This window comes from Alnus glutinosa, chromosome 14 (assembly GCF_958979055.1).
Source record: "Alnus glutinosa chromosome 14, dhAlnGlut1.1, whole genome shotgun sequence".
NCBI classification, from domain to species: Eukaryota; Viridiplantae; Streptophyta; class Magnoliopsida; order Fagales; family Betulaceae; genus Alnus; species Alnus glutinosa.
This window is the reverse complement of record NC_084899.1, coordinates 23,981,041-23,998,476: the sequence shown is the minus strand read 5'-3', so window position 1 is coordinate 23,998,476 and position 17,436 is coordinate 23,981,041. Positions and strand designations below refer to the sequence as shown.

Here is a 17,436-nt window from a genome sequence, read left to right as displayed (position 1 = left end):
ATTATATGAATTACATCTCACTTGCCATCATTTTCAAATTACGAAAACTCACCTCAACTAAATCATTACCTCTATTAGGTTCAGCCAAGTCAATAACCTATTCTAGGCCTCAGATGAGGTGCCCTTTTTTTCTGAATTAAAAAAGTAATTAAGGCCCAAGAAGTCAATAGTTAAAACTTCTTAGTTCTTGTCATTTCTCATGGTGTTTGTCGACAACTATTGGTGATTAGTTCCCGAATTATTGTAAGAAGTTATGTCAATTTAATAGATTGAATTGAATTTTTTTTTTCTTAATTCAGTCTAGAGAAAGAAAAAGAAAAAAAATTATAGATATTCACTTTTGCCTCTTACTTCACCCATCTTAACGCTTAAATGCTTGCACTAATTTTCTCCATACATAATCATCTGCACCAAAAGAATGTGCTTTTCTTTGGGTATATGGAAAATAAAATCATGTTTGTTTCAGAAATAAATTATCTTTGGATACCATTAGCATTAGTATGACTCTTGGAAGTTGGAAAGACGATATGCTTATGTATGTTTCTCTAATTTCTCTCGCAGGGTGCATATTGGTCTCTTTCAGGAATAAACAATCAAAATCGATTTATAATTGTCATTCTTCATGCTCAATGACAATAAGAGAGGGCCATGTTGCTGTGGCATAACGCCAATAAGGAAGTAATATCTTGAGAAATCTGCCTTGTTTGGGAGTGGACTCAACTCAAATAGAAAAATCCATAGTTGGATGTTTTGGACGTCTGTCGTTTGTACCAACTCCCAAGTGTAGATTTCATGAAGAAGAAAAAAAAGGTAAATTTTTGGATTCTTTTCACAATACCAAACCCTAAAAAAAAAGGTGAATTTGCTTCCATTCAAGGCCGTCGATAAGAGTCTTAATATTCTCTTCAGTGCTACAATAATAGTACAGGCGAACCCCATGCATAAGGGGGGAAAAGAATTAAGAGAAGAAAGAATCATCACAAATTAAAACCCAGAAGACATATACAGCACATATGCAAATCAAAGCCCTGCGGAGACTAATCCATGCAATGTGACAATGCCAATCAATACATTTTGAGGGTCTATGACCGGCAAAAATTGCACAGGGGATGGAGGTGCTTCCATCTTTTTCATTGCCTCCACTGCCATTGCATCCGGACTAATGGTTCTCGGCTTCCTGAAATAACCCAAAGGCTGTTAAAAATTTGCAGTGGTCGACTTTGTCACTCTCTCCTCTCATTCAAGATATGCGTTTGTGTATCTGTCTGTGTTTTCACCTCGAGAATGTTATATATATATATATATATTATGACGAGGAACTCCTTCTGCCCTTTGGGGACCTATCCCTGTCGGATAAACCCCGGATACAATATCACTCGCAAGAACCGTATATTAGGTAATTGAGGAGATTCAAACAGCCAACCTCGTGGCATTACACCAAACGAGTGACCATTTGAGCAAACCCTCGTGGGCTCAAGAATGTTCAAAACCATTTCTTCAAGGTTTTAATCAAGAGTAGTTTCCAAAGGATTCAAATATTTCATCTTTTCAGCCTCCAATCACAGTTTGCCAAATTTAGGCAAATTTCATGAGCAACAAGAAACATCCAAAAATACTATCATTTCATAGAAGCTACAAATCATAGTAACATCTACTTTACATGCTACCTACCACCATGCAAGCTAATTTAAATTTTGAAAGAAAAACAAAATTGTTGCAAATGAGCCAGCTCATATGAAAAGTGACAATCTACAGATAAAGAAGATGAATTCAGTGTTGTTCTATTACCTGTAGCACATTTCTCCCACTGTGAGCTTAAATATGCCTTCTCCACTAGCCTTGAGTGTGCGCCGAAGATCACCATCAGTAAATGTACCAATCAGGTAATACTCTTCATCTATAACAAGCAGGCACCCACATCCTTTACTTGTCAGCTCCACTAGCTGATCCATTATCAGATCTCCTTCCCGGCAAACTGGAAGCTCATCTTGCTTCTTCATAACATCTTTTACCTGAACCTCATACAGATCACACCCATTAGCATGCAAGTTCCGATTTCCTTGTTACAGATCCAAAGCAATTTTAGTCTGTTTTATATACACACTTAAATCAGAGGCACACAAAGTAGAGAAGATATGTAGAATTACAATTCAGGGACATAAGCTAAATCACAACAAAACCAAATAATGTACATATTCATTAGAGTATTCAATAGAGAAATCAAAGCTAATTTTAGCAGTAGTGCCTACACGCACAACCCCCCCACCACAGGGACCATCAGAACCATAACAGGCGTATCCACTGCCAATCCAAAACCACCACCGTCAACAGTGTCAGCCACTTCAACAACCACTACCATCATAGCCATATTATAAATGGAACACAGCGTGTGCTCTGCCTACTAGTAACTGTGACCAGTCATATTATTCATTACCCTTATATTTCATGTGTGTGCCGGCTTTTATCCAAATCCAAGACTTGCTAAAGAACACAGATCTGAATCACCACTAAAGCATTTTTATCAACAAAGAATTGTCCTCAACCAAACAAGAACTAGAGAAAAAACATATCAAACTACCTGCAAATGAAACAAAAATTTGTAACCCGAGATGCGTTAGCTAAGGGTGACAATTCGTGTTCGCATGTTAGATTCGGGGCGTATCAAGGCATGGATATAAGATTATATAAGTCATTTTTAACTGACTCATATAATTAAATGGATCAGACCCCTAAACTTTAACCCGCTAATTTCATGTTGAGTTCGTATCGGGTTTGCGAGTTGTATAAAAAATTATCGCGCTGATTAAATAATGTAAACATGACTAATTTATGTGTTTTCCCGCGTTAAGTTACAACTTCTCGCGTGCCACTTGGTCCCTCTCGAGACCCTCTATTACCAAGTAATACACCGAAATGTTTTCCAATTGAGGCTAGTTGAAACCACGTCATATATGGTCTCATCTAAATGCGGCATGTCCTAAGGATGACTTCCTACTATTGATCATGGAGATGCTGGTAGACAGCATTGTTGGCTTCACCACATTCTCCTTCATGGATGGGTGTTCAGGATATAACCAAATTAAGAATGAACTCTGAAGATGAGGAGGATACAACCTTTAGAACACCAAAGGGCATATTCTGCTATAGAGTTATGTCATTTGGACTGAAGAATGCCCCAGTGTGGGGGGTGACTCCTGGCCCTAGTGTTAACCATATCTAGGACTCACTGTAATCGCTTAATAGTTAATAGCCCATCACAACCAATCCAGGATACCACAAAGTTACAACCAGAAGATCCATAAGCAGCATTAACACAATTATCTTCCATAGAAAACAACTGATTAAATTAAACCTGCATTATCATTAGCATATACATATATATACATACTAGGATTGCTAGCCAGTATTCATCCCTCGGTTGAAGCCTGAATCTATGGTAATTGGTCCAACCGCTCTTCTTTTTTAATTTTATCAATCTTCCGTGCCCCCATTACATCTAAGCACACCCCAAATCTAAGCTAATTGAACATGTCTCCTAACAACATCAATCGATTCAATCCAACAAATAATACCAAGCATATATAATAAAGCCATTTTCAGATTTTAATTTCATTAGCAACAAAAAAGTAAGACTATAAAATTCACATTATAACTATACAACAGCAAATGATTCAATATATATATATATATATCTAAGCTGATTGAGCATTCATATTACCAAAAACAATCCAACAATCATTTGCAAAACTTGAATTCACCAACAACAAAAAAGAAGACTGAAAAATGGATCCGATCCGAGCCCTAAAACCTTACCTTGAAAATGAGACTCTTCCCGATCCGACCCGCAGGGTGGTTGGCCGCGTACTCATCCCTGGTCAAATTCCTCGCCACCATGAGCGCGATCGCCACCGTGTCCCCGAACACCATCTGGATCGCCGTCGACGTGACCGGCGCCAGATCGAACGGGCACAGCTCCCTCTCCAGCGGCAAATGCACGTTCATATCACACGCGGCGGCCAGCGCGTTGCCTTCCACAGAGGTCACCGACACGAGGTACGCACCCTTGGCCTTCGCGCACGGCACAAGGCGGAGGAGCTCTTCGGTGGCGCCGGACTTGCTGAGCAGAACGAGGACGTCGCGGGGGGTGAGGGCGCCGATGTCTCCGTGGAGCGCATCGACGGGAGAGAGGAAGGCGGAGCGGATGCCGAGGGAGACGAGCGTCTGGGAGATCTTGTGCGCGACGAAGCCGGACTTTCCAACGCCGGAGAAGAAAATGGTACCGGCGGCGGAGAGGAGGGTGCGCGCGAACGCTAGGGTTTGGGGGAGCGAGAGGTTCTGGAAGAAGAAGTTGAGGTGGCTCTGCTGTGATTTGAAGAGGTTCTTGAGGGTAGTTTCGTCGATTCGGGCCTCCTTAGACGGTGCTGACGGTGGTGGCGGAAGGGAACCCATTGTTTTCTTCACTTTGATTGAGAGGGAGACACAGATCTGTGGTTGCGTTAGTGATAATAACGCGGGATTTGAATAACTCGCCGTTATATGTTTTGTCTTTTCGCGCTAATAATAATGACGCAGTTGTGTGGTGTAGTGTAGTCCTATGATTTGGACCGACGTTCATCACTTCATTGCATGGGATAGTTTATTTAAAATAATTTGTCAAAACCTTAAAAAACAAACTGAACAAAGTTAAAAATATAAAATATAAAATGTATGTTCAGATCGTTTTTTTTGGGCGGCGGTTTGGTAATTAAACCACCAAAATTAGTGGTTCGACTACTCTGAAGGGGGTAAATCGAGAGTGGTCGAACCATTCCCAATTAAAAATTTTAAACTCTTCGAACTCAAATCTATTTCACACACTTGACTCAATTTTTGGATGGTTCGATCACCCCTTACATTCGGATAGATGGGATAGTTCAATCACTCCCAGGCCATTGGCTTAACCACTCCTAAGGAGGGACTCTAGACTCTCCGAACTTTACTCTCATTCACCCAGGCCAGTTAGAAGAAGCGGCTAAACCACCACTTTTGGGTGGTCGACACCAAACAACCACTCTAAAAATACCAAAACATACACACTTTCTTGTTTTGTTTTTTGTATTGTTGTAAAGATCTAAGTCATTCATTTTACCTAAGGCCTCGATCCCTATGTAAATAGACAATAGATGATTACTTGTCTAGCGTGAGAGTAATGCTAAAGTATGTGACGACCAAATGTGTATACTTTTAAGAGTGTTGTTAGGATTACTATTGTTTTTCTTATAAATTTTATACAAATTATAATAACAGTCCAAGTCACATTACAATAGAGGACTACAAGACTCATATAAGTCCGCCATAAAAGGAATGCGACCTTCACTCGTGATTTTATGTTTTGAATTGCTTGTTAATGTATTAGAGAAAAGGTGCGTTTTTCAAACGAAAACGAAAATACTTCAAGAATGCGTAGGCAAACATAACAGTTATTTGCAAAACTTCTACTCACTTTCCTCATCAACTATGAGAACAATATTATTTTGTGTACAAGCTGATGGATTATTTGTAATTTGCTTCTCAGGAAGCCAGATTGCTCAAAGATTCCCATTCAGATCAATGTCAGTGCCTTTTGAATGCTTAGAGATAAATATATTTACCTATTTAGGTGAACTGGAAGACAAAATATCCTCTTCAGATTCTGAGGAACTTGACACACTCGTGCTATCACTAGAAACTTCAGGTATCACCTCACCCTGCCAAAAGATAGCATTACATGCGGTTGCGCTTGAAAAGATTGTAAATGCTGTTGTGTTATCTTCTTCATTCGGCCTGTCCGACATCGTTGTTTGGGGCATATGTGCATTCATTTCTGCCTCAATCCTAGGAGCAGAAGTAGGAACAGTGCTGCCTCCCATTGCTGCATCTAGGGTTTCCACAGGGATGAATTTTGCTTTCAATTCATTTGTGATTTTGGATTGGAGCAGCCTTGCCTTCAATTCTGCTTTGATGCTAGAAGCAAGATTTCTATCAATGCCATTGGGTTTTCCTGCATCTTGGGGTTTGTGTTCCTTTAGTTTTGATTCTTCTGTATAAGAGGTTGGACTGCCTACAAGTCCTGTAGTTGGTGAACTCTTTTTGGAGACAGATTGCAGAGACAGTCCAAGATCCTCCTTAGCCCATTTGTAGACTGCCCTTTGTTTTCCTTCCAAAGCTTCAAGAAGCAGATCTAACTCACTCATTTCATAACGGAAGAGGAAAAATCTGTCACTCCAAGGGCAAGAACAGAGCTGCTTTGCATGATCCAGACATGAAAATTTGTTTGGATTACATTGGCAACCTGCTGCAGAGAAGTGTAAATCATAGAGGCAGACCGTGCATTCCTTTTTGTGGGCAGTATCAAAATTTGTGCTCATCTTCTGCGCCTGTGAAGAGGTGCAAAGATACTTCCTCCTAATACCTTCAAACCGAATACGTGACTACACAAGAATGATGCAAAAAACAAAGAATACTGAATTATGCACTTGCTTCAATGGAGGAAAAAACAGAACAATGTCTTGAAAGTGCAAAATGCTAGGCAGAGTTACAAAATTCAAAAAGACAAAAGGGGGCCGCCACCCCGGGGGGGCAGAATAAGTGACAACACAGGAATGAAGCAAAAAACAAAGAATCCTGAATTAGGTCACTTGCTTCAATGTAGAGGGAAAAAAAAAATACAGAACAATGTCTTCTAAGTGCAAAATGTAATGCAGTCCCACAAAATTCAAAAAGACAAAAGGGGGCTGGTGCCCGGGGAGAAGGAAGTAAGAAAAGGAAAAAGAAACTTAAAACTCTACTGCTATATATTGGTAAAAAGAAAACAAAAAGAAAAGCTTAAAAAAAACAAAAAACTATCTTACATTCAGATAGGTTGCATCAAGGAGCTGGAGTTGAGTAATCTAGAGGTTACCTTGAATGCTTTTGCTAAGATCCCGTCCTTTCCACAAGCATCTTTCCATCTCAAATTATCTAATGTGTTATTCCCAAACAGTAAAATTTCCCATTGTGCCCTGACAGCTTCCTTAGCTGCTCGAAGCAGCAGCTTATCATGGGATATTGATGTCTTTCTCCTCTGCTCACGATAGAGTTCTACGGCATTCTGCCCGAAGGGCAACCAGTCAAGGGAAGCAAAATTTGCCACCTCAGCACAATTAAAACCACAATCAAATCCTGAACAATATGCTCCTGGGAGGACAAGAACAAACTCCCGAGGATGCTGAATGCAACGATAGACGGGTATACCCTCTGACTTCAACCTGGAGGCAGATAATTGTGCACCCTGTATAAATAATTCATGTCATAATTTTTTATTTTTTTTTATAATTAATTAAGATATCATTAAAAGTGTAAGGCGCTCCTGTGTACACAAGAAGTATACAAGAGAAGCCACCTAGGTGGTAGGGGCAAAAAGAACAAGAAAATCATGATAATTAATCATTAAAATGAGAAATATAAGCAGCTGTCCAAAGATACAAAGTGTTGAAAAATAAAGATTTAATCTCCTCCAAAGCCATATTGCGATTCTCAAAACACATAACATTCAATTCCCACCATAGACACCACAAAAAGTATGAAGGTACCATCTTCCACACAGTAGCACTATGAGTGTTGCCAACAGTCCCAACAAGAAAACAAATCAACTACTCGTTTAGGCATAACCCAAGACAACCCAAATCGATTGAAGAAGGGATTCCAAATGGCACAAGCAATCTCACAATGAAGAAGAAGATTGTCCACAGACTCTCCATTCTTTTTGTACATATAAAACCAATTAACCACAATGACATGCCCATTCCAGGAGCAGAAGAATTTGTGGGATAGAGGTGTAGTATTTAGTATTACTCTATCCACAATAACCTCTTAAAAACTAAAACCGGATGGGTCATGTACAATAATGAGAAGAAACATATCAAAATTTATGTAGTCATCAAGGAGCAGAAGAATTTGTGGCAAACAACCATGTAATGCAGGGTAACATAGTTGCAGCGGCATTGATGGCCTCACATCTATAGCTTAGTTAGAGACTACATGCTCCACTTTGGGAGCATAAGAATGTTGAGCCTACCAGGAAACCTTAAAGGTTGGGTAAGGTAAAATGCGTCTCTGGTAACTTATTTGGTCATGAGTATCTTGTTGCATTTTAAATAAGTTTCGACTCCCCAAAGCTTATTAGGTTTTAACTAATAGAAAAAAATTAGTCATAAGGTCTCATTGTTCTACGCTCTCTTACTGTAATTCTCTGGACTTAGATATTCGCTTTATACACCACAAAGAAACTCCTTTTCAGTTTTCCATCACAATAACCTAACCTGCGTTCTTTTTTGGCAGTGAATGGGAATGGGATTCCTATTACGCCCATCTCTCATTTGAGGCAAGGGTGGGCAAAGGTATGGGAACCTGTTCGATTTAATTTGGATCTCGTTACCCCAGAACAACATTCCTATGGCAATCAAACAGTTTTTATAGTTTCTCTTCAATTTCTCTCCTTATCTCTCATGTTTACTCTCTCTCTCTCTCTCTCTCTCTCTCAAACCTCACCCCATTAGCACCCTCCATTGGTTTTATCATACCCCTGCCACCACCAACCCTTCCACTGCCACAACCTCCTATCTTTACCTTTGACATACCTGTTCCCATTCCATACATCAACTAAATATGGGAAATGAAATATTTTGAAAAATTCCTATTCTTAAGTGTCAGTGTGCCCAGACAAAGGGAAATGAATGAATCTATTGGAATGGGAAAGCTCCTCCAATTTCCAATTGTCACAAACAAATAAATCCTAATTTCATGACGGTGAACCCTTTCTACCCTAAGCCATTAAATAAAGAGCCAAAATGCCTTGAATAGCTTCTGCCTGTAATTTCTGGCAGGGCAATTTTCAATAACCACCACTTTTCAGCTGTAAAACCTTGTTATAGCCATAAACCCTTCTAGAATCCCAAACCCTTAAATCACAGTTCTTTGTCACCTAAGCCCACCAAATAAGCATTGGATGATCAGTTTCCAAATCCATCTTATGTCAACCAAATAGCACATTGTCTAGAGGCAGAAACAGTTTTGTTCTGAATCAAAGAGATCATTTTTAGGATTTTTGGTCATCAGAAAAGCTTGGAAAGACAAGGACGATAATGGTGTTGATTTTAACATCTTGGACTGCTTAACAAGTATCAAAACACGGAAAGCTACACCAAATACGTACGTAAGTTGAAACATTCTTTACGAGGTTCAGCTTTTAATGTGTTGCTTGTATATGAAGGTAAGAAAAGCAGGAGGTAGCATATTCAGTGTACAAGACATACAGGATGTACTAATATAATCAAAGCCATGATAAACAAGTCCAGCCTTGAATGACCAATCTTAAGATTAAAGTTTAACACTGTGGGATCAGTTAGGAATCTATGTGGCAAAAATTGGAAAAATCATAAGTAGGGGTGAAATGGAATGGCATGTTTAAACCAAAGTATATGATGCTTCTTCCAAAATTGTAAATATATGCATGCTACTTGGCTCTTTGTGTGATGAAAATGAGCCCACCAAGTAGTGCTACATATGCATCCCATGTTATTACTTTCTAGAACAACAGAAGCATTTTTCCTTAATGAAGCAATTCATGAGAAGGATATCGCAACTCACCAGCCTATCACCCAACTCAGGTTGTTCAACTAACATATCTGGAAAGTATTTCTTCACAGCCGCCTCAAACCTAATATTACAGCTCCCTGGAACGCAATACCATATCTTAGGAGCACCCAGATGCATGTAACACAATGAGAACAAGTGGTGCTCTTCAGCTTTCTGTTTTCAAATACAAATTGAATGAGATTTGATGGGATGGACATTCAGCAAATTAATCAGGAAACCATCTATTTATACCCAGATAATCAAGAAGTATCTTACCCAAGGAAGTGAAGAAAAGCACATTCCTATCTGAAGCTGAGGCACTAAGATATGAGAAGTTTCCCAGCTTTCGAAAGAAAGCAAAGAACCAGGAAGTTTAGGTATATTATTTAAGTTCCAGCCTGATTTTGAATATTTAGGATCACAAGTTATCCCCTCAGGATGGGATACCCTTGGAAATCCACTGCCAAAAACTCCAATGTCCAGATTTTTACCGCAAAGCACCTAAGGAGCGGACTAGCATAACAATATAAGATGCCCAATGAAAAAGAAGTATTTACAGAAAATGTCAATTAATGAACTCATTTAATTGCCTCCAACATACCTCAATTTCTTCAGTTGGATTCTCAATAATACGTGTGTATTCACCCTCGATATTTTCCACCGATGGTTCCCACTGCTTTTGAAACTCAATTGAATTTTTATCCGGACCTGTAAACTTAGCTCCATTACAAAAATATTGGCACTTGAAATCATCTGCATATCTCTTAAAAGCTTCGAGAGTAAATTCTGGACCACTTTCAGATCCAAAGCCTTCAGTATCAAAATGTCCAGTGCCATCAGGGTTTGTTGTATCTTCATCACCAGACTCATAGTCTGAACCCATTCTTAAGCTTCTTCTCCTCTTACCCTTCATATTTTCATTAAATCTAGCCATTTTACTCTGATAAGACTGATCCCTAATCCCATCTATCCGCTGAATATGTGTAACAAATGTAGGCTCTTCCCATACGCTCCTTTCCTTAATTAGGCATGGAGGTTTCCAGGAAGGAGGAGGAACAATACGACAAATTCCATATGGTTCTGCTCTGGGACATATACTCGCAATATACTTAACTGTGTCTTCAAATTCCTGCAGCAAAAGGTTCAAGGTCCTTCAAAAATTAAAATTTCTACACAAAAAAACACTTGACGTTTAATGAAAGATACTGAGAGCACAAAAATGAAAGCAGAAATGACATGCTGCATGAATATGATACCTCTTCTGTAGGGTGGAAAACAGGAGCCTCTTCAATAACATCTCTTCTTGCATCTACAGGACGCCACCTTGCTGTCACCTGTTTCCAAAATCTCAACTGATCATGAAACTGAAAATGAGCATCATGAAAACGTGAGAACTTGACCTAGTAATACTTAAGAATTTCAAGTCCAATGTAAAGGTTAAAACTAGTACCTAATAAGCATATAATACAAACACAATAATCATTGCAATGAACGAAAATCAACCTTCACACAGTTACTACAGTCTGGACATCCACGAGTAACCCCTTTTGAAAGGTAAGTTTTCAAAGGGAGATCCTGCAAAAGAAATAAAGCACCATTATAATCACCATTTCCAACCAAAAGGAAATCAAACAGTTACTGCTTGTAATCCTACTACATTTCTCAACCATGAATCATCCAGAGGTAAGATATACTCTAAGGTACCATTAAGTAGTTCTTCTTTTTCTTTTTTTTCCAATAAGTATTAAGTAGTCATTTTCTAAGAAACATTTCATATCTAATACGCATGTTTAAGGTATACATTTTATGACTTATATGCTGTGTTTCAAGGTATACATGCAGACTATAGAGTTCATGTCTGCCTATGTAGAATGTCTGTAGCTCGACTGGTGTGGGCACCCACCCACCTAGTATATATGCAGCTATGCATGCACAAACCTATATATTACTAAAACCTCTTATGTCTATAAACTGGTAAACCACCTGCATTCAAATTCCTCTTGGTTTGTCCCTAACTATTAACCATACACAAATGCATTCATTTTTTATTCTTGCCTCTTCAATATCAGTATCCTTATTTCAAGCTAAAATAATAATACCATTTTTTATATAATTGAAATAGATAGCAAAGTGTGCACCTGCACAATTATGCCTCTTTTAACATGTTCTTCAACATTAAGTTTACAACAAGAAACACACATCCTTGGGATGGGTTGGGAGACATCTTCTCAGATACTAATAGTTATACTGACAAGGTATTCATTAAAAAATAAATAAAAAATAGCGGAACACAAAATCTCCTTCAAGTTACCACCACAATGTAGCATAATATTTGAAAGCACCAAATTCATGCCTTCTAAGAAGAAGAAGAAGAAGATTTATGACCATATCAAACTGTTCCGATTCAGATTTTTCTAGGCTCTGATTGCTTTGGTCAAAAAGCACCCATGGTCTGCACTGGAGAGATCTCTTCAACTCTGCAATGTCAGTCATGTTGAGCATGGAGCTCATCTTGATTGGCTCTTGTTTAGATGCCCTCTCGAGGGACATGGAATTTTTGGTTTCTTCACTTTTTTCCACTCTCTTCAGTACGAAGGATGTAAGAGACACAAAACCTGGTGGAGCTGAGAGCCTTTCCACATTCTCATCATTAAGACAAGATTTTATGCGCTTTGTGCCCATCAGCACTACGAAATAAAAATTAAAAAGAAAAAAAAATTAAGTATGATATAGTACAAGCAATTTACAAATCCATTAGATCAACAATCTTAAATATAGGGAAGATATTGAAGTAGATTCCAACAGATTATCCTCAATGCTATAATCATTCAACAGTTAAAGCCAACCCACAACTGCATCTCAACAAAATCTTGAAATTGATTGTAGCAAGGCAACAAAAGAAGCAAACATAGTTAATTACATAAACCTTGTGTTCTTGTCAATGTCTCACAGATTGTCCAAACCCAAAGTTTCCACACCCAGTCAACATGAATGCAGACATTTAGCACCACGTCCACACATGTTTCAAAAGTCTTCAATGGGCTTCATATATATGAAATTTTTTATTAAATTTATTTACAAGGACATCACCCTCAAGTTTATCAAACCAGCAACTTCTTGCAAAAACAAGCACGTTTACATCTCAAGACCATGTCTAATATAGAATTGGCTGCTATGAGCCTATGAAGATAACCAATCCAGGTTCAAACCACATCTTCATAGGCCAAGAAGTTTATGATCCGATTTCCCTTTCTTCTCTCCCATTTTTGTGGCATCAAAATGGAATCTGAAAGACAGAGATATTTAAGCACAACATATACGTCGAAATTTAACACTCAACTCATTGTCAGATAGTGAGAAAAAGAAGGGGCAGGAGAAAAATATCCTCCAGAACGTTGTGATTGGAGTTGCTGCTTACCTATTGGTGATCGATTTTAAGGAAAAGAACTTCATGGATTTAGCATGAGAGAACATGCAATTAAGCCATTTTTTTATCATGCGCAATCATACATATCCCAAGGCTATTTGAGAAGTGCTCTCCTTTGTTTTGAAGCAGCTTCAAGGCTGAAGATTAATTTGAGTAAATCTAAATTGGTTCCGGTTGGTAATTTGCCAAATGTGGATGGTCTGGCTTGTATTATGGGTTGTAGGGTTTCATCTTTGCCCTTGAAATGCTTGGGCCTTCTTCTAGGTGCTCCATTCAAGGCTAAATTTATTTGGGATACTATTCTTGAAAAAATGGAGAGAAGATTAGTGGGTTGGAAAATGCTCTACATTTCTAAGGGTGGTCGGATAACGTTGATCAAGAGCACACTTTCCAACCTTCCTACATATTTCCTTTCTCTTTCCCTATCCCAATAAGTGTTGTTAATCGGATAGCGAGAGTGCAGAGGGATTTCTTATAGGGTGGTTTGGATAACGAGCCTATGTTCCATCTTGTTAATTAGAAGGTTTGCACTCCCCTTAATCTTGGAGGTTTGGGAATTAGGAGTTTGCTCACTTTCAATGAAGCTCTCTTAGGGAAGTGGATATGGAGGTATGCTATGGAGAGAAAGGCTTATTGGCGACGGGTAGTAGATAAAAAATATGGTAGTCAAGCGGGAGGTTGGTGCTCTAATGTTGTCATTGGGCCATATGGGGTGAGTCTTTAGGAACATATTAAGTGCGGCTGGGATGTCTTCTCTAGTTTTGTTAGTATAGAGGTGGGTGATGGCGCTCGAACCAGGTTTTGGTATGACATTTAGTGTGGGGAACGTCCTCTAAAAGAAACCTTTCCGGAGTTATTTTGCATTGCACGTAATAGGGATGCTTTGGTGGCTGACCACATGTTAACACACAATGGAGAGGTGCATTGGGATATGAATTTCATTAGATTGGTGCATGATTAGGAGGTGGACGTTGTTTCTTCTCTTTTCAACGTTCTATATTCCGTTAGATTGGGTTGGGGGATGAAGATAAGCTCTGTTGCATTCCTTCGAAGAGACAATCCTTTGAGGTAAACACTTTTTATAAAGTTATCCTTCCCAATGTTGATTTCTCTTTCTCTTGGAAGAACATTTGGAGGTCTAAGGCTCCTTTAAGGGTAACTTTCTTCACTTGGACAGCATCCTTAGGGAAAATTCTCACTATGAACAATCTTTGTAAGTGTCACATCATAGTAATAGATTGGTGTTGTATGTGTAAATGAGAGTGGGGAAACACTTGATCATCTCCTTCTTCATTGTGATATTGCAAGACAGTGGTGGAATTTGGTTTTTCAGATGTTTGGAGTAGAGTGGGTTATGCCCAAAAAGGTGATGGCGCTATTGGCATGCTGGAAAGGAAGGTTTGGGCAGAATGATTTAACATTGTTTGGAATGTAATCCCTTCTTGTTTAATATGGAACATTTGGAGAGAAATGAATCCTCGGAGTTTCGAATATTGCGAGCAGACGAGTTTGAAGCTACAACCATGTTTTCTTAAATCACTCTTTGAGTAGATCTTTTTTTTTTTTTTTGATAAGTAAGAATTCATTAAAAAGCGCAGAGGGGCGCAACCCTAGTACACAGGAAGTATACAAAAGTGCCCCTAAACAGAGGAAATGAAAGAACAAGAAAGTAAAAAGTCAGCGAACAACAAACTATCCGGGCTATGCGCCGACACTCAAAGATATAACAAATTAAGCACCTTTTTACAAATAGCCCCAACCGAAACCTCTACATCCTCAAAAATCCTAGAATTTCTCTCACGCCACAAGCCCCACAAAACACATAAAGGAACCTGCTTCCAAATACGAAAAACAGGACCACGACCCAGCAAAGTGCCCCAACCACTCAATAAATCCACGACACTACTAGGCATAACCCACTCCACCTCGAACAAGCTATAAAAAAAACTCCAAACAACCCGTGCCACATCACAATGAAGAAGAAGGTGATCAACAGACTCCCCATGCATTTTACACATTTACCCCTTTGCTACTTTGAAAACTAATGTGTTGCTAATATAAAAGTTTCCTCCTAAACAAAAAAGTACATTTATGACTTAACTGCATTTTTAACTACAAAATCCTCACCTGAATAAGATAGATAGAGTTAAGATGTTCAAATGAAACAGTTCAATGCTATAGCACGTGCCTTTATGCCATCTTAACGAAAAACACTACAAAACTGAAGGCACCAGCATGTATTATTCCTCCATTTATCTCTCTATTGGGAAAATATGATCCTCGACTATTTGAAACATAGGCATAACACTATTTTGCAGCTTGCAAATACCTCAAACTAACCCTCAATTCATAAAAAAACATATAAGACGAGAGATTTCAGCCCTCATAAAATCACATGTCAACCGACAAAAAACAGCTGGACAGCCATTTCACTCAAATTTGTACTAAAACTACTATTCCACAAGGATTTTCCACACTTGAACTGCAAATTTGACTTGTATATCGTCACTGAAAGCAACAAAATGGATCTGTTCCAATTTAATCAAATGGGTCTGCTCCAATTTGATTAGAGAAAACAAAGCCTATCAGTTTGAACCCATCATTAGCATGTACCTCACACAACATATCTGTACCGTACTAACCGCAGAGAAGGATAGAAATTTCCAATTTCATAGGCATCAAATTCACACTAATCAGAAACACATACCCAGAATAGATTCAGAACAATAATGGGTTGGCAAAGTCTTGCATGAAAAGCCTTCCAGGGCATCAAAACCTCAGCCACGCCTACACCACCGAAACGTTGAAGAAAGTAGAATATTAAAACAAACCAAAATGAAGAGTAAGAAAAAAAATAAAAATAAAAAATAGCGATAGAAGTATATACATAGGGGGAGAGAGCGAGAGAGAGAGATAAATCTTTACCCCAAGCAACTGGAAGCGGTTCACTTATCTAATGTGTTCTAGAAGGCAGTTGTGGTGCAGTGGCGGCGACGTTTGTTTGCTGGAGGTTTTGTTTTGGTCCTGCTGCAACGTGCGATGATTTAAAAAGAGAAATCTTATTCTTCGAGAAATGCTAAACTACACCCCCACTTTCTTTCTTTTTGAAAGGTACACCCCCACTTATTAGATCCATTTGATTGGGGTAAAGTGTTTTTCATTGTAAATATTTTCATAAAAAAAAAAAAAAAAAACACTTTTCGCTAAAAATATTTTCAATTGTTTGAAGCATATAAAAAATACAAATATTTTTTTATAATTTTAGTCACTCATATTAACCGACAAAAATTAATTTTTATTTACAACATAAAAATATTAATATTAAATATTTTTTAAAAAAATTAACCTAATAATTTGAGTTCTAGCAGTGGTTTGACGAAGGCCCGTCAATGGTCCAATGATAATCTAATGGTAGCCTGGCGGTGGCTCGATGGTAGTCCCAATGTGTTTTAGTGGTTGCTTGGTGGTGGCTCGGTGGTAGTTCAGGGTGGCTCATTGGTGGTTCAGCAATGGCTCGATGTTAGCTTTGTGATGGTCCGACGGTTGAGAATAAGAAACTCAAACTCGAAAAATGATTTACAAAATTTAAAAATGAAAATCATTTTCCAAAACTAAAGAAGTTTATAGAAAACATTTTTTAGAAAATATTTTAAAAAAACAAAGCATCAGTCATTTTATCGCACTTACTTCACACCAATAACATGGCATGAGCTGAATGAAGGTATAAAATTTTGTTTTTTAAAGTGGTCATTCAGTCTATGTCACGTCAACCGATGTAAAGTGGATGTGAATAATTCATTTTTATATTGGTTGACCTACTGTGTTTTAAGTTATTTTTCTTTTCTTTTCTTTTTTTTTTTTTAAAGTGACTCACTTGAGAACCACTTAAAACACACAAGGTCAATCAGTGTGAAATGAGGGTGATAAATGGATGTGAAAAAGTAGCATTATTCATTTAAAAAATAATAATTTAAAAACATGTAATTTAAAAACATAATTTTTAAAAATGCGGTTAAATATGTGGTAAAATCGTGATTTAACCTTTAATTAAAATCACACTTTTGTCTTTATATAAATTTTGTATTTTTAAAAACGCATCGCCTTGCCTGCGTTTCGAAATTTTAAATTTTTCTACGTTTTACAATTGCCATTTTTTAAAAATGCATTATCAAGAAATATACTTTTCGCATTTTTGTTTAAAAATACACTTTTAACCTACAAAATTAGAAGGCCAAACAGACTCTAAATCATCTATTTTTGACATATTAGCCTAATTTTGAGGCCTTCTAATTAAAAGGATTCATTCTGAAAATGTTTTTTTTTCCCTGAGCTCATTACCAAAGCGTTTATTACCTCAAAAGTGTTACTTGTAAAGG

The 17,436-nt window shown here is 38.0% G+C and overlaps 2 protein-coding genes across 3 annotated transcripts; both read right to left on the bottom strand.

Annotated features, from left to right (window-relative positions):
• Window positions 1-845: 845 nt before the first annotated feature.
• On the bottom strand, window positions 846-4,525 carry LOC133858088 (probable arabinose 5-phosphate isomerase). The gene is made up of 3 exons (XM_062293532.1): window positions 3,814-4,525; window positions 1,789-2,012; window positions 846-1,177 (listed from the first exon to the last, which is right to left on the bottom strand). Exons 1-3 carry the CDS (start codon window positions 4,447-4,449, stop codon window positions 1,021-1,023), a joined length of 1,017 nt encoding a protein of 338 aa, XP_062149516.1. The 5' UTR covers window positions 4,450-4,525; the 3' UTR covers window positions 846-1,020.
• A 934-nt stretch (window positions 4,526-5,459) lies between these two features.
• LOC133857587 (putative lysine-specific demethylase JMJ16) lies at window positions 5,460-16,136 on the bottom strand. 2 transcript variants are annotated; one of them, XM_062292852.1, is made up of 10 exons: window positions 15,986-16,136; window positions 15,768-15,847; window positions 12,019-12,320; window positions 11,137-11,208; window positions 10,890-10,967; window positions 10,235-10,762; window positions 9,910-10,134; window positions 9,646-9,807; window positions 6,920-7,288; window positions 5,460-6,449 (listed from the first exon to the last, which is right to left on the bottom strand). In XM_062292852.1, exons 3-10 carry the CDS (start codon window positions 12,313-12,315, stop codon window positions 5,631-5,633), a joined length of 2,550 nt encoding a protein of 849 aa, XP_062148836.1. In that variant the 5' UTR covers window positions 12,316-12,320; window positions 15,768-15,847; window positions 15,986-16,136; the 3' UTR covers window positions 5,460-5,630. The 2 variants fall into 2 exon arrangements, with proteins under 2 accessions (XP_062148836.1, XP_062148838.1); XM_062292854.1 differs by having other exon boundaries at window positions 15,948-16,007.
• Between the last annotated feature and the right edge of the window lie 1,300 nt (window positions 16,137-17,436).

What these genes read in the sequence shown, in the direction of transcription:
- LOC133858088 (XM_062293532.1), bottom strand. Translation starts at nt 4,449, where the DNA reads ATGGGTTCCCTTCCGCCACCACCGTCAGCACCGTCTAAGGAGGCCCGA. An exon ending in GGAAGAGTCTCATTTTCAAG is followed by an intron (nt 2,013 to 3,813) that starts GTAAGGTTTTAG and finishes TATGAGGTTCAG; the next exon opens with GTAAAAGATGTTATGAAGAA. An exon ending in GTGGGAGAAATGTGCTACAG is followed by an intron (nt 1,178 to 1,788) that starts GTAATAGAACAA and finishes GGGTTATTTCAG; the next exon opens with GAAGCCGAGAACCATTAGTC.
- LOC133857587 (XM_062292852.1), bottom strand. Translation starts at nt 12,315, where the DNA reads ATGGGCACAAAGCGCATAAAATCTTGTCTTAATGATGAGAATGTGGAA. An exon ending in TTTTCCACCCTACAGAAGAG is followed by an intron (nt 10,763 to 10,889) that starts GTATCATATTCA and finishes CTTTTGCTGCAG; the next exon opens with GAATTTGAAGACACAGTTAA. An exon ending in GCTTTTCTTCACTTCCTTGG is followed by an intron (nt 9,808 to 9,909) that starts GTAAGATACTTC and finishes ATTTGAAAACAG; the next exon opens with AAAGCTGAAGAGCACCACTT.